Source organism: Elephantulus edwardii, unplaced genomic scaffold (genome assembly GCF_000299155.1).
Source record: "Elephantulus edwardii isolate Elephantulus edwardi_28Jun2011 unplaced genomic scaffold, EleEdw1.0 scaffold00022, whole genome shotgun sequence".
NCBI lineage: Eukaryota > Metazoa > Chordata > Mammalia > Macroscelidea > Macroscelididae > Elephantulus > Elephantulus edwardii.
Window position 1 is genome coordinate 22,299,996 of NW_006399772.1, and position 16,474 is coordinate 22,316,469.

The 16,474-nt window shown below is 37.6% G+C and overlaps 1 protein-coding gene across 1 annotated transcript in view; it reads left to right on the top strand.

Annotated features, from left to right (window-relative positions):
- Positions 1-16,474, top strand: part of CFTR (cystic fibrosis transmembrane conductance regulator (ATP-binding cassette sub-family C, member 7)) — a 177,326-nt gene that overhangs the window by 146,669 nt on the left and 14,183 nt on the right. Inside the window, exons 21-23 of the mRNA XM_006882697.1 lie at positions 804-1,055; positions 7,617-7,772; positions 14,492-14,581. Coding sequence (XP_006882759.1) covers positions 804-1,055; positions 7,617-7,772; positions 14,492-14,581 — 498 coding nt within the window. The remainder of the gene's footprint in view (positions 1-803; positions 1,056-7,616; positions 7,773-14,491; positions 14,582-16,474) is intronic.

Genomic DNA, 16,474 nt, shown 5'->3' on the forward strand with positions numbered 1-16,474 from the left:
CAGGACTTTGGCAGTCGTTTGGTCGGTTGTGCTCTGTGTTGTTACGAACAAAACCAGCAACCACAATATTGCTTGGTTTAAAGAAGGCTTTCAGGGAATTACAGATTAGTTTCCATTAAATGTCAAATTTATGCTATCACCTGCTTTTCTTAGAAGTCCTCTAGTCTGTATCTATTATTGTGTTGCTAATATTAGTCTATTTTTATAATAAAATTGGTTTAAGAAGAATAGATATAATCTTGAAAAAATTCCTTTTCCTAGTTCAAGATTATATATAAATGTTTATGATCTTGCAATGGGATTCTGTATATTGTATGCTTCTAGAGATTGTATGTTATTGTATGATATATTGTATGTTTTGTATATTGTATGTTTCTAGATTTATATTTAAACCATTCATTCTATCTTGAGTTAAGAATACGACTTCTTTACATTATTAGAAAGTTACTGTTATTAAATAAAACATTCTTTTCTCCTGATTTTGAAATTATTTTTTATGAAAACTCTGATCTACTTTTAAAAATAGCTCTTTCTTACAGTTGGTTAATCAAATTAATATCAACTTTTGTAACTTCATCTGTTACCTGTTAAGAAAAATTTTCCTTTATTATTTTTTGCACTTAGGGACATATTTTTTCAACTGGAAGTTATTTAAGGGTTTTGATTGTTCTTCTGATAAACTTAAGGGTGTCATATATAATATTGAATCTACTTAATAATAAATTCTTTCTTTCAAAAAGAAAAAAACAAACAGAAACCCCAAAGCAAAACAAACAAACAAAAATCAAATATTTTGGTTTCAGATGCGATCTGTGAGCCGGGTCTTTAAGTTTATCGACATGCCAACAGAAGAAAGTACACCTTATCAGTCGGTCCAATGCTTTAAGGGTGCTCAGCTCTCCAAAGTGATGATTATTGAGAATCAGCATGTGAAGAAAGAGGGCCAGTGGCCCTCAGGGGGTGAAATGACGGTCAAAGACCTCACGGCAAAATATATCGATGGTGGCAGTGCCATCCTAGAGAACATTTCCTTCGCCATAAGTCCTGGTCAGAGGGTAAGTATTAAGCATTTCTTGCTTTGTGTTCAGTAAATGAGTTCCTGTTGTCTAAAGCTCTTAAGCCCATGAGTGATTAGAGTCCATTTGTAGAGCTACTATTGTAGCTAAGAACGAATGTTGAACATATTTAGTTTATATAGATTTAATATTTTTCATATGAAATTTAATTTGTAGAGTTCTGAATCTGTATAATAAGCCCATTTTACATGGAAGTCTGCTTTAATGAACCAGTTTCTAGGTTACTTACTGGTGAAGTTATTATATAAACAAGCATTTTAGCATATCTTGGTTTTTCCACCTTGAAAATGAACTGCATAAGAGAAGTGTTTTGTTCATTTTATATATGCTACACAAAATTTTACCTAATTTGCACTCTTTTAAATAGCTGTTACTTTGTCCTTAGCATTTTTCAGTTTCTTTGGCATTTTTGCCAAAATATGGATTGTTCATGGTTTTTTTTTCCCAAACAGAAGTAACTATGAATCATCCTGGTAGGGTTTTTTGGTAATTTTTTGTTTTTTGTTTTTTGTGGTTTTTTTTTTTTTTAATTCTTATGGATCAAAACAGGACTGACAGCATAAGGGACTCAGTACGTGACTGCTGTTGGATTGGTTCTTGATGACAAAATAGTTATTCTCCACGTACTTTAAAATTTTGTGACTATAGTTTTATATTGTCTTCAAAGTCTTTATTCTGGGTCATACTGTCCATAAGAAAGTCAAAGGCGTGCCAGAGAAACTGAAGCAGCACGAAGATGATGGTGGTTAGAATTTTGCATGACAAACAATTGGCTTTTTGTTTTGTGTTTTAAAATTTTTTTTTCACTAGTTTATTTACAAAATTCTAATACAAATTTGAACAAATCCTTTCTTCACCCCACCCCTATTAAGTTGTACAGCCCAATGATTAATCCCCTTTTCCCCCTGCACATCCACATCCCTCTGCTTCCAGCCTCTCCCATCCCTCCTGGATCTTTATACTCATTCTACAATAACAGTCTTATACAATATTTATGCTTGTGGGACTGACTTAGTTCACTCAGCATAATGTTCTCCAGTCCCACCTAAGTTGGGTAGAGACAAAGAATCGTAAGGCCAGGAGTTTGAACTTGTTGAGCATAAGGGGTGATTTTTGTATGTGTTTATATTCATTGAGAGATCTCTGGTGGCCCAGTACATAGAATATCATGCCGTTCCCCCTGAAGATATGCCTCTTTAGTGGTTCAATTCTACCAGCTACTCCCCAGGAGACATATGGGCAACCTCCTCCAATACAAAGCATAGCCTTAGAAACCCAGTGCAGGGTCACCTGTGAGTGAGCTCAGACTCAGTGGCAGTAAAATAAAACAATTTAATAGAGCATTGTTCTGATATAGGGCTGTGGGCCTCCATAAGTAAAAAAACTAAGAAAGTAATAAAAATTGCCTTGTAGAGTTCCTTGCCTCCTCATGTTCACAGGACTATAGAGATCAAAATATATCACTTTCAGATGACTCTTAATTAAAGCACAACAATTGAGTTAGTTTTAGGGGGAAGTAAAGTTGTCACATCTCAGAAAATGTAGAGGAAAGATAAGCTTAAGAATCCATCTGAAAAGGGTGTGGCATACTATCTGTCAAAATGCAAACATTTTTCAGTTGTCATTTCCAAAATTTTGTTGTGTAAGTGGAAAATGCTTTCATCAACAATTCAGCTTTGATATCTGTTTTGTGATAAAGTGTTGAGATTTTCTCATTTTGAACAGTAAGGAAAAAGGAGGTAAGCATTTAATTATAAGTTAAAAGGTTGACAATGAACCCCCTCAGATGTGCCTTCTGAAGGTAGGCTTGGCAACGTATTTCTGAAAGGTCACAACCTTAGAAACTATTGGAGTAATTCTACTTCGTATACATTCAGTTCCTTGAGTTAGAATAGACATCATAGCAGCTAATTACATCAAGAGAAAGTTCTGTGAGTTTTTCATTTATCTCAATTAACATATTTCCTAATAGAAGAATGTGGTGAAAAAGAAATAAATGGTTTATACCTATTTCTAACTCCCTTGCTTTCTTAAAATAAAAACCAGTTTTTAAAATTCTGAATAGATCACTTTAGCATGCTATATCTACTGCCTTTTCTTCAGAACCTATAACTGCATCTTGAAAACTCTTTAGAAGATTCCCCCAAACATTTTTTGCCATGCTGAGTTAAGGAGTAGACTTAAATTTGGTGTACAATTTTGAGCAGCCAAGAGTCCTGGTGTCATAGGGCACAGAGAGCTGTATTGATATTCTGAAGTCTTTACCCTGTGGCATTTCTAACCAGAGACTCCATAGGAGAAAGATGGGCTATCTCTTCTTGTGCAATTTACAGCTCCTGCAACCCACTGGAGGGTTAACTGTAAGTCAGCTCCGACTAAGTTGACAGGTTTGTTTGTAAAATCACGGCAGGTTCAAGTGTGGGGCAATTCATATTCTTGGAGAGAAAGAAAAGAGCCATGGAAATGTGAAAATCTGTAACTTTCAGTGTATTTCAATATTTTTGTTATATGAATAAAGATGAAGAAGAATAATTTTTGCATAAAAGATTCAATCTTTATAGGAGAACAATTTCTCTGTGGTAGTTAAGAAGGAAAAAAATGTCTTACTACTTTCCTCACCCTTAGATGAGGCCTTTCATTTGCAGAAGCTTGATTTTAAATTTTGTTATTGTAAGAGAAATAGAGCAACTGTTTCACAACTTTTGCTCCAAAAAACAGTTTATCTTTCCAATCTCAGCTGTAAGATAAAAACAAACCTTTTGTTCTTTTTGCCTATATTTCGTCTACTCACATTCCTCCCCTGTCCCTCCCTTTTCTTCACAAAACACACAGGCTAGGATTTAAATTGGAACCTGATCATCCACAGCAAACCTGGACGTGTTAAAAATGCCATGAGTGGTATTCTATGTCCATATATCACAGGACTGGATGGTCCTCTGATTAAGTGGATAATCACTAGTTCTTCAAGGTCTTTTTTTGAGCAAGTTTTTCTGCTGTTCAGACTAATAGTCTGAAGAAATGCCAGAAACAATTCATTATCATGCCAAGGGTTCAGATAAATACAACAAAGGCATGTAAATGCCTGCTTGGTTTGTTAAATGCTTTTGGTACTGCCTGTCTAATGAAAATTGGTAGGAAGTGGCTGAAGCGTTAAGAAATTTATGCTGGGCTTAGGAGAAACAACATTGAATGATTGTAAAAAAGTTACAGCTTTAATCCCCTTGGAGATCTAAATTTCACTAGACTTGCCCTTTTGATTTCTGGAAACCATGAAGAGATTGAAAAGTAATTAGAACCTGTTGCAGTATACTCAACTAGGCTCTCTAAATGGAACGCTCTAAGATTGTTCTATTCATGGTACCATGCCATCATAACTAGCACCTAACTCGATACTGTTTCACTCTTCAGATAATGTTTTTATTTATCTTGATCCAAAATTCTCAGAGAGGAGGAACACTAACGTTACTAGATAACACTGACTTAGAATTAGACTGTCCTAAAAGCTTATTTGCAGGAAGTGCTCTGAACTTGATCAATAGATTACTGAGAAGAATGGAAAAACAAATCTCAGAAAGGAATTGTTATATGCCAATTATAGCAAACACAAGAAGACTTTGTTAGGCAGAGGCCAGCGAGAGTCTTGTCAGTTGGAAAAGGTAGAATAAAAATGCAAAACAATAAGGAAACCAAGCCATAGCAAAATATTTAAAAATTACCTCAATCTTGTTTTCTCTCAGTATCAGAGTGTAACTAATTTACAAAATTGGGAGTTGTTTGTTCTTGTTGTTATATAGCATTGAGCCAGAACTGACTCATAGCTGACCCTCCAGCAGGTTTTCAAAGGCAGTAAATTGCATGGAGATTGCCCATCTTTCTTCTGTGGAGCTGCTGGTAAACTTGAACCAAATACTGTTGAGTTAACAGTGCAATTTCTTGCCACTAAGCCACCGGAGAGGCAGGAGTGGCATCCACTTCCTAAACCACATGCCTCTGGAAACTCAATAAACTTTGAGAAACGATGATAGTTATCAAAAGGCTTCAGGTCATAGCGTTGCTATGAGTTGTGCTCGACTCGACAGCAACCAACAACAAGCCATCAGAGATTGTGTGCAAATGAAATTCCACATAACTTTAAAAGGAAAAATTATCTAGCAATTGAACAAACTTCACTAACTCATTTTATTAGATCAGCTCAATAAGTTTACTCTTCATTCTACTCACCCATTCATCCATCTGACTGTTCCTTAATTCTGACAAACAGGCATATATGGAGAACCTTATATAAGCCCACAATTGGGCCAGGTGCCAAGAATCCAATGGAAAATTAGATTGACTAGGCTACCCTGTTTGAACTACTTCTTTTTTTTTTTTTTTTTGGTAAACACAAGCAATGATCAGGAAGAAAATGTGAAAATAATCATTGATTGGGATCAGTGTGATGATAAAACTCAATAGGGTGTAGTGAACAACTTTTGGTTGATCTGGGTTTGTTCATTGTCTCAGAGAACAAACATTCATAAAAATGCTATATGGTAGCTTTTTTGGTTGATACAAAGACAGTTGTCACCTTATAGCTTACTAACTCCCAAAGACCTAGTGTTTTACCAGGTATGTAAGTATTGGATGCCTCAATATTATTATTTTAGTTTGTTAGACATTCGAAAACCTTTATTGTGGTTCATGAACTGGCCCTGATTCAGAAACTGTTATTAGGCTATGATGAGACAAGTGTAGAAATTGAGAGTAAGTTTTTTAAAATGTATTTTTACTGTATTTTTTTTCCCAAAGTACTCATTTGCAGTGGACTGGAAACTTAGAAACAAAGCAATTCAAAAGTGCCCTTCCCCGTGTGTGAGGATCACTGCTCTGAAAAGTCCCCTTCTCTTGGCTGCTCTGTAAAGGGGCCAAAGGATAAAAAGAAATCGGAATGAACTTTACTCAGTGCCACTACATGCTGGGCAGTCTACTCAGTGTTCTGTTGCCTGTTCTCTTCCGCTTACAGCACATGCCCCTAGGTTCAGGGATCCGTGCTGAAATCAGAGATAGAGTTTGAGAGTCATGTGGACCATCTGCTCTCCCTGTACGGTGCATGGCAAACTGAACTGCATACTTTGTTCTTATAAGAACATCAATATCTTTTTCCTGTGTCTTTTCTCCTGCCAGTCGGGCTAGGGATAAGAATATGATTTGACAACCGACACGTATTATCTATCCGCTGAGTGGCAGTGAGGCTTCCTTCACTGCCACTTTCTCTTGGATGGTATCATTTACCAAACTTATTTTTGGAGTCCCCAGGTAGTGTCCTAAGTTGAATGCTTGACTACTAACTGAAAGGTTGACTGTTCAAACCTACCCATTGGCTGCTCAAAAGAAACATTTGGCTGTCTGCTTCCAAAATGTCACAGCCTGGAAACCCCATGGAGCATAGATCTCCTCTACAGTACATATGGGTCACCATGAGTCAGAATCAACTGTTCGTGTTTTATTTTAGTTTCCTCTTGATCTTGTCTATTGTGAGATCTAAGAGTGGCTATTGCTTAAGTGATTAATTGATTAAAGGTTGCATATGAATATGAACCCTGCTTCAGATGAACGAATGTCCAAATTTCCATTTATGTGTTGTAACTAAATTGATATGTAGGTCTTGACCTTTGTTTTGAGCCCATCCATGGGAATAATGTGCTTTGAGACATTCCTGTTTTGCCGTTCGTCAATTAGAAATGGACTTGTCCAACTATTTTGCTTTTTGTTAAGTTCCGTGATAAATGAAGGCAACATCATGAGGTCAATTCCTTATGGCCAAATTCTGTGCCAGGTTTATTCTTACACAGACTATAAACTTGGCATTCTTACCAAGAGTATGAGTATGGAGGAAGGTGTGAAGAGTAAGTGAAATCTTCCCCTTGTGACTCACAATAGCAAAGAGTTGGTAACAAGCTAAGTGCCCATCAACAAATGAATGGATAGGGAAACTGTGGTATATTCACACAGTGGAGTACTATGCTGCATTGAAAAATAAGGAACTCATGAAATATTATTCAAAACGGGTGACCCTGGAGGACATTATGTTGAGTGAAATATCTCAGTCACAAAAGGACAAATACTGCATAGTGCCACTGTTGTAAAATGGGACTGACATGGGGGTTTGGGGGGAGACTGAGAAAGATGGGATAAATTAATAATTATTACTGCATTGAAACAGATGAGGGAGAGAACAGTTTAAAAGATATATATGATTATTGGCATGACATGAGTCCAGAATGAAGGCTGCACAGTGGAGTGGATGAAAGAAGTTTTATTTTACTTTTCAAAGAGAAGAACAAACTGGGGGAGAGGGGTGGGCAGAGAGAAAAGTGCAACAATGAATGAATGGAAATCTAAAGTCTCTGTAAGTTTTCATTAAAATTAACAATAATAATAATAAATTTTTTTAAGTTTAAAAAAGAATTGTCGTGGGTTTTACTTAGATATAATACTGTGTTGCACTGACCTGATGGAACAATGTTTGACGGGAGTCATTCTGCTACTTTTGTCTCACAGGTGGGCCTGTTGGGAAGAACGGGATCTGGGAAAAGCACATTGTTATCAGCGTTCTTGAGACTGCTGATCACTGAGGGAGAAATCCGGATTGATGGTGTGTCTTGGGATTCAACAACCTTGCAACAGTGGAGAAAAGCCTTTGGAGTCATCCCACAGGTGAGCCCGAAGCCTTAATGGGGTGGATTAATGGGGACGGAAGGGAAGTGATTAAATGACATTTTTTAAAAATCATCTTTTGACACTTATACTCAGGAAAGGGACCTTAGTGACTGGATAAGCCCATAGCTACTAACGGAATGCCTTGTTTGAACCCTTTATTGTAGGACAAAGATGTGGTGTCAGCTTCCATAAATGTGTACAGCCTTGGAAGCCCCATAGGGCAGTCTACTCCTTCCTCTAGGACAGTTCTGTGTTGTAATAGACACGACAGTAATAGGTTTTTGTAGTCAGGAAAATCACATTTCTCCACAAACTCTTTTCATAGTGTTTGTTGTCTTTTTGCTGCAATACGGACCTTTGAAAGGGACACTTGAAATTCCCTGAGACAGAAAGCATTGACATAATGGTAGTTTCAGTAATGTTCCTGGGAAGGCAGACCCCGCACCCAAATCAGTGTGCCTTCTGTTTTCATCAGCTTTTTTCCTTCCTTTTCGTATTCCTGCTTCAGTGCTCTGAGCTCCATGTTAGCACTCACAGGAGGTTGGGAGATGCATTACAAGTCGGAGAAGATTCTGTTGAAATAACTAACACTTGGAAGCATTTATGAGGTTGTAGAATTGGAAATAGAAAATGTAGTGATTGTTTTTGTTCTTAGGATAGGATGAACCATGTCGGATTAATCTGTAGCTTTTTGGCTTTCTGTAAAATACCACTCTTTGTTCTGAATCACAAAGTCTGCCTAGCGTCGCTGCCTTAATATCATTGTACCTGTGTGGTTGTGTAGAGGACTTCTTGTGTGTGACAGAAAATTCTGGCGGTTCCAGATTTGAAATCATCTAAATGGAAACCAAGGGAGGTCCTTAATGGGACTAAAGCAGAAAGGCATTTCCAATATTGCTCCTGGTCTTTGCTCTCATTTCTATGTGCATATTCATTTTGTAAACTATTCTTTTCTTCGCTTTGTTCTGTTAGGCACTAACTCCACTTCACTACCGTGGTTCTTTTACACTCTTCTTTACTTTTAGCACAGAATCAAAATGTCAGGAGCATCTCTAGGTAGAGTGACTACAAATCTAGACTAAGAAAGAAAGCTTGTATTTCTTGATAGATAACTTTTAGGGAGCATTTAGTCCTTTAGACTAATGAGGCACTAAATATTTTAACTGCCAAACCGAGTATTGTTTCTTTGGAAAGGAGTAAAAGGATTGTCACATGGTCTTAAAGAGAAAATGTTCTGGGAATACAAGTATCCCAAGGTGATAGCAAAAGGCTTGCTAAAAATGCTGGAGGATGTGGGATAGAATCTGGTTGTCTGGGAAACGTGGGTCAGTTTAATCAAAGTCTTCTGACCCTATTTCAAACTAACGACAATAAAGCTTTGGGGTTCTGTTGCTGTTGTTCTTATAGATCTACGTGTTAGGATAAGCAGAGCTCTAAAAAAAGTTCTTCCAATTCCACTGGAAACCAAATCACCAATACACCTTGTGGTGAAGTTGGGGGTTTTTTTAAGTCCTTAGGATTCTTAAAAACACAATTTGTAGGAAATGCTAACCCATAAAAATTCTTTATCCTGCTTTTCTGCCCAAATGAATCTACTAAACTTTTTTAGTCTATATTGTTCTTCGATGGCTGAGAAGTTATAGATTCGAAAGCCAGAAATACTTTCAACAGTGTTTTCCAGAAGTGAGCGGTGGTGCTGACGTAGATGCTTCTTTTCAGGATACCAGCTTATGATCCTGCTTTCAGGACCTGTACCCTAATATCACACAAATGTCTTAGCTAAATGTACCATTTCTCACATGACAAGTGAGTACTTATGATGGAGAGGAAGAGAGCAAGACACGTATTTCTGACATCTGAATCAAGAGATGCTTTGATTTTCCTGGCCTTTCTTTGACACATCAAATTATTTTCCCCCCTTTCCTAGTAGCTGTTCTTTAAAATGTAATAAAAATTTTAATACCCCGCAAGAACTGTTTTCATTTACATTTCTTTAATTTCCTTCTTCTTATCTTTCTGCTCTTACAGGGGTGTAGTTTCTCCAGGGGCTAACATTGGAACATGAGAAATCACTGGCCAACTGGGCACTTGTTCTCAGAAACTTGAAACAAGAGCTCTGAACATGAAGGCTCCCATTTTTCTCAGAGTGATCTCAATCATGAGCTGTAGAATCAAAAGATCCCTGTAGTTTTGACAAGTTCTTGCAGGATTTTCTTTTTAATATCTTCCTGCCTGCAGCTAGAATGCTGTCTTAGAAAATATTCTGGCATGATAGAGACAGTATTGTGTCTATTTCATGGTGGAACTTCCTTCAATTTGTTCCACTTACCTGTAAGGGGATGGGAAGACACAATGAAGGCTATAGTCCGAGTCCTGTTGACTTAACTGTTTGAACACCAGACTTAAGATTGTTCATTAGCTTTAAACCATGGTATTCACTTAATTCATGAATAAAAAGAAAAGAGAAGAAGAAAACTGATCTTTAAGAATATATATTTTTATACTATATCAAGTTTGAGAGCCACAAATCATTCTTAAGAAATAATTACACCTGGGTTTCATGTAAGACCTTTTTTTAGCCCAGTGCCATTCATATAAGACTTTATAATCCCCAAGTAATAATATCTACATGTGATTCCTATCACAAGATTAGAGCATCTTTTGTTGTGAGGAATATCAGATAAGGCTAAACATGTATCTGTAAATCTGAATAGTGAAATTTGAGGTTCAATCACTTTTGATAATTTTGATAATCACTATGAGTTGTAATCAATTTAACAGCAACATGTTTTGATTTATTGCAAGTACTTGGTACACGTCTTAGTTAAGGAAGCAGATTTAAGCACAAAACTATCAAGAAGACTAGTAAAAAAGAATATAATAGAAATCTAAATCAAGTACAGATTGTTTGCTTATTCTTGTTGTTGTTGTGTACCATTGATTTGGAGCCAACCCATAGCTGACACTCTGGCAGGTTTTCAGAGGCAGTTAATCAATTGTATGGGAGGTGATTTCCCATCCTTCTCCCATAGAGCAGTTGGTGGATTTGAACCTCGTGCTTTCAAGATTGCAACACAACTTCTTGCCACTGGGCCACCAGTGCTCCTATTTCTTATACAGCATACAGTACAATAATTTGTATGGTAGGAATTCAATACTAATATTCTGTGCCAAATTGCTAAATTATTTCTTTCACAAAGGATGAAGTGTTCACAAAACCTGAGTTTTGTAAGGCAAGTTACTTCTTTCCATGTTCCTGTTTCCTTGTCGATAAAATGAGTGTAGTGGTAGTAACTATTTCATTGAGTTGGGATGAGAATTCAATTAATTAGTACATACAAAAAAATTAATTAGACTCCCTAGTAAGTAGTAAGTACAATTGTTGTTGTTGTTGTTGTTAAGTGCCATCAAGTCACAGGTGATTCATAGCGACCCTATGAAGGAGAGCCCTCGATGTGTGGGTGCCTTTCATACTCTCTCCAGGTTCATAGGGTTTCCGGAGGCAAGCTATTATGGAAGTGGATGCCACTCCTCCTTCCACCCTTGTTCAATTGGGGAGCTCCACCCCACTCTCAGTCCGCACTGGGTAGCCAACCGTTAACGCATTTGACACATCTGTGTCACAGTGTTCAGCCTCACAGTAACCAAAAGTGACCATGGTACAGCAACTTAGTAAGTACAATACAACATTAAAATATCGATCTATCCAAATTGGACAGAATATTATTGCGTAGATTCAATTTATAAAACAACACCATCAGCATATACTGTAAAAAAAAAGAGAGGTCTGAACCACTTTGATGTCATAAATAGGTGGGCCACATTTTAATCAAACAACCTTTAATATAGACATAGAGTAAGTTGTTTCTGTAGTACTCTGTCGCCTCTGTAGCTAGATTGCTTGTCTGTTGTCTTGATTGTGTTTTGGTTTGGTTTGTGAGATCTAAAGCAGAATGCCAGTTGCTGGGAACAGGGCCAATTTTACAGTACCCCATCTAGACCTGAACTGGGAAGTCTCCACTGAGTGGAGGAGTCAGCTTCAGGAAAGAGATTAGTCATATGGTGAACAATGGCTCTCTCTTTTGTCTTCCTCGATTCCCAAGAATTGCTCCTTATACATGACCTAAAATAAGTATCAGATGTTTGTGCACCCCGACTTTCCTATGTGTGAAGAATCGCTTAAATGGAGAAGCGCTGTGATGTATTGTTTCAGGGGTGCTTTTTGCTGCACTGGACTGTGTCAACAAGGCCGAGCCATGTAATTCTCAGTCCCGTGGCTATTTTTCATTTGTAAACCAGCAAAGAGGACTTAGATAACCTCTAAGGCCCTTTTAGCTTTAGAGATGAGTCTGTGAAATCCTTGAATCCATTGTAAAAATGGAACTAAAAGTATTATATTTTAGGGCATTATTTTTATCGTAGGAGTAGGAGTATGCAATGAGGGTTGCAGAGTGGATTATATTTGGGGGTAGGGGGGGGGATTGGGGGAGGTGTGGGGGGATTGTATACCAGTGAGGGAGTTTTGCTATGGGACCATTGTTGTTGTTGTTTTAGGTGCCTTCAAGTCGTAGGCGACTCATAGTGACCCTATGAACGAAAGACCTGAACATTTTTATAACTTTCATCCTTTCTCCAGGTTCATAGGGTTTCCAGAGGCCAGCTATTATGGAAGTGGGTGCCACTCCTGCTTCAAAGCTTGTTTTAATCAGGGAGCTCCACCAAACACTGTACACCATGGGTAACCATTATCGCATTTGACACATCAGTGTCACAGTGTTCAGCTTCACAGCAACCACAAGTTACCTTTATACAGCAAGCAGTGCTGTATGAGCCCGTAGCATGGATTTATTTGGTTTTTGAGGATCAGGAAAGATGCCCCTGGGGAAGTGATAATTCATTAGAATCCTAAAGGAAGGACTAGCTGGCCAGTGGAAGAATGTGGAGAGGAGAGTCCCAGCCACCAGGAGGAAGTAAAAGAAAGCCAGAATGAATGGAATCAAAAGAGGTAGACATCTCTCACGTGATCATTCCTGAGCTTAGCTACAGCAGTGAGGAGGCTGTTATGGTGGCTGTGAGGTCCAGGGCACCTCTACTCCAGAGCAGATTGCCTTGACCTTGTGGGTTCAAATTACCAACTTTTCCATTAGCAGTCCAACATATTATGCATGACATCACCAAAATTCTTTTAAATAGAAAGATAAAAATGAATTTTCAATTCAATGCACACCAATGTTTATCTCAGCAATATTCACAATAGCAAATAAATGGAAACAGCCCAAGTGCCATTAACTATTGAATAGGTAGAAAAGCTATGATTGATTCATACGAAAGAATATCACGCAGCATTACAAAACAATGAACTCATCAAACATTGCACAACGTGGATGATTCTGGAAGACATTATGCTGAGTGAAATATCTCCATCACAAAAGGATAGATACTGCAAAAGACTCCTGTTAAACTGGGGGAAGTGAAGGGGAGAGTGAATAAAGAAGAGATAGATTGTGAACACTGCCCTGGAATGGGTGAAAGGATAGACAATCTGAAAAGAATGAACAATTAGAGACGATGTGATGGACATTTAACAGCCTGGAACAAAATAAGCATTAAAAACAGAATTGGGGGTGGGAGAAAAATGTACCTGAATAAAAATAAATCTCTTTGGGAACCTTCACTAAAATGAAAAAATAGATATATAAGTAAAATAACTTTCAATTAAAAATTAGCACAAAGAGAATAGTAGTTGTTATTATGATAGCAGCATTTACTAATGATATGCTGATTTTCTTTTAAAGCAGTCTATACTCATACTGATAATACGTAGAGTGCAGTGGAGTGTCTCAGGATGAGACTTCCTACTGGAAGCCCGTCCCTTGTTCACCTTACGAGAATACTCCCCTCCGCCTCCCTCTGGAGCCTGCCTTCAGTTCAACAAATGTTTCATTTCATTATGTCTGTCTTGTTCCTGTGCGCTCATATTAGACGTACACCTTTGTTTATTGACCAACTGAACATGTATGCTTAAATCAGAATGTGGAAATGAATGAAAATATCTTAAAAAATCAAACTAGAAGTTAAAATTTTGAGGTAAGTGGGAGGAAAATAAATTAGCGATATTAATAGAAATTTGTTTCAACAATTCATTGGGACTCATGCTTAGTTCTTGTTTAGCCATTTGATTTTATATTTTCCTGTAAGGAATATAGCTAGGGGAGAAATCCAATTTCTCAAATTTATTTTAAAGAATATGTATTTGATAAGCATTTGTGATGGTTCCAAGTGTTCTTTTAGCTGTTGTTGTTGATTGCCTTTGAGTCGAGCACGACTCATAGCGACCCTATGAACAAAAGGCCTGAAGTCCCTCTACAACTATCGACATTTATCAAAGTTCATAGAGTTTCTGGAGACATGTTGTTTAGGAAGTGGATGCCACGCCTGCTTCCAAACCTGTTATAGTATGTTATTGTTGTTATGTGCCATTGAGTCACCTGAGATGTGTTTTAGCTTATATTTCTTTAAAATTATGGAAAGAAAATATGAACATATAAAATTGGACACAAATGAATGCTAAGAATGGTAAAACTGAATGGTATGTGGATTCTTGTTATAATAATTTTTATTTTTGCTTTAAATACTTCATAATAAAATAAATTAAAAGGGAAGAATATTCATTAAAGAAAGTTATTCATTTTCTTCTCCCTCCCTTATTGCTATAGAAAGTATTCATCTTTTCTGGAACATTTAGAAAAAACCTGGATCCCTATGAACAGTGGAGTGATCAAGAAATATGGAAAGTGGCAGATGAGGTAAGAATCTAAAAGAAATACTTTTGAGAAGGGAACTTATACAGAGGGTAATTTTGCACATGTTGTTATTATTATGTGCCATCAAGTCAACTATGACTCATAGCAACTCTCTGAATGATAGATAATAAATTTGCCCTTTCTCGCACCTTCCTGTTAATCTCAGAAATGCCCAAGTACATTGTTTCAGTGACTGGAACTGTGTCAGTCCATTTTGTTGACAGTCTTCTCTATCTCTAACCCTCCACCTTTCCAAGCATGGTCTCTTTTTTCCAAGGACTAACCCCTCCAGACAACATTCCCAAAGTATATGAGAAGAAGTTTCATCATTCTTGCCTCTAAGGACACTCTGACTGCCCTTTCTCCAAGACCGACGTGTTTGTTCTTTTGGCAGTGCTTGGGATACTCAGTATTCTTTGCTCAGTCTAGGCTTCTCTGACCCAGCAGAAACTCTGTCCCAGATTGGGAGCTCCATGCCTTGACACACCCTGGACACACCTTAGGTCAAAAGAGGTGCTACCCATGAGCTGACTCAGATCTCAGGGCTTCAGTCATCACTCAGACAAGTAGAAACTCTGACCTGACTGGGCTTCCCAACTCTAATCTTTTGCTGAACTGGCAGATAAACCACCCTAGGCTAGACAGTTTATTTTCTGTTTCCCATAACATGCATGTTTGTTTTATATTTACATAGTTACCTGTTTTGTAGTTTACTCATATGGATACAGTACTTGTCTGTCAGTTTGCTCTGCTAGGGTAACTTGCATGTTGTTGTGATGGTGCTTGCTTTATAGTTTGTATCTGTGTGTGCTTGCTTGTTTATAGTGTTCTTTCTAGGCACAGTACTTCTCTATACTGTGTTGACTTTCATAGTCTTATAGTGATGGGAGCCAAGCCAGCATCATTGCAAATATCAGCAAGGTCACTCATGGTAGACACGTTTCAGCAGAGCTTCCAGAGTGACACAGACTAAGAAGCAAGACTGACCATCCACTTTTGAAATAACACAGTCCTAAAAAACTCTGTGATAACAGAGGAGGATTGTTAAGTAAGTATAGTATAAATAAATACATCTTCAAAGAAACAAAGAGAGAGAGAGAGAGAGAGAGAGAAACATCTGCAAACATGCATTATTAGTAATTGGAACATGTAATGCATAAAGTATGAATGTAGGAAAATAAGAAGTTGTAAAAAGTGAAATGAGATGCGTAAATATGAACATACTTGGCATTAGTGAGCAGTGATTGAGTGATATTTGACATTTTGAATCAGACAACCATTTTCACATAGCTGATAAAATGTTACACATCCACTTCTGTGTGTGAATGTGTACAACTTTGAAATGGAGTACTTAAGTATACCTCAATGTCCAATATTTTAGCTTAAATCTACTCTTTCTTTAGGAGTAAAGCTCTATCAGGTCTCATTGCTTGACTTCTTCCTGGATCAATATATATCAATGAGATACAAACTCAGATAAGCCCAAGGGTTAATAATTTACCTGGGTTAGTGATGTATTCTTAACATAAGGAGGCTAAGATTTTGAAGTTCCGTCTCACATACTTTGGGCATGTGGTCAGGAAGGACCCATCATTGGAGAAAGACCACTTGCTTGGAAGGGTGGAGGGACAGTGCAAGGGAGGAGGACCCCAGATGAGATGGATCGATACAGCAACTGGGACAATGGGGGTAGGTGTGTCATAGTTAGACTGGCTCTGGACAGGGCAGGCTCCCAAGCTGTTGTAGATAGGATCACTATGATCACGTATAATGACACATAACGACAACAACAACAACAACATACACAGGGATTTGGAGATGTTGAGGTTCTTTAGCTTTCTTAACAGAATATCCTTGCCACAAAGTGATAATTCTTGAAAGATAGGCAGTATATTA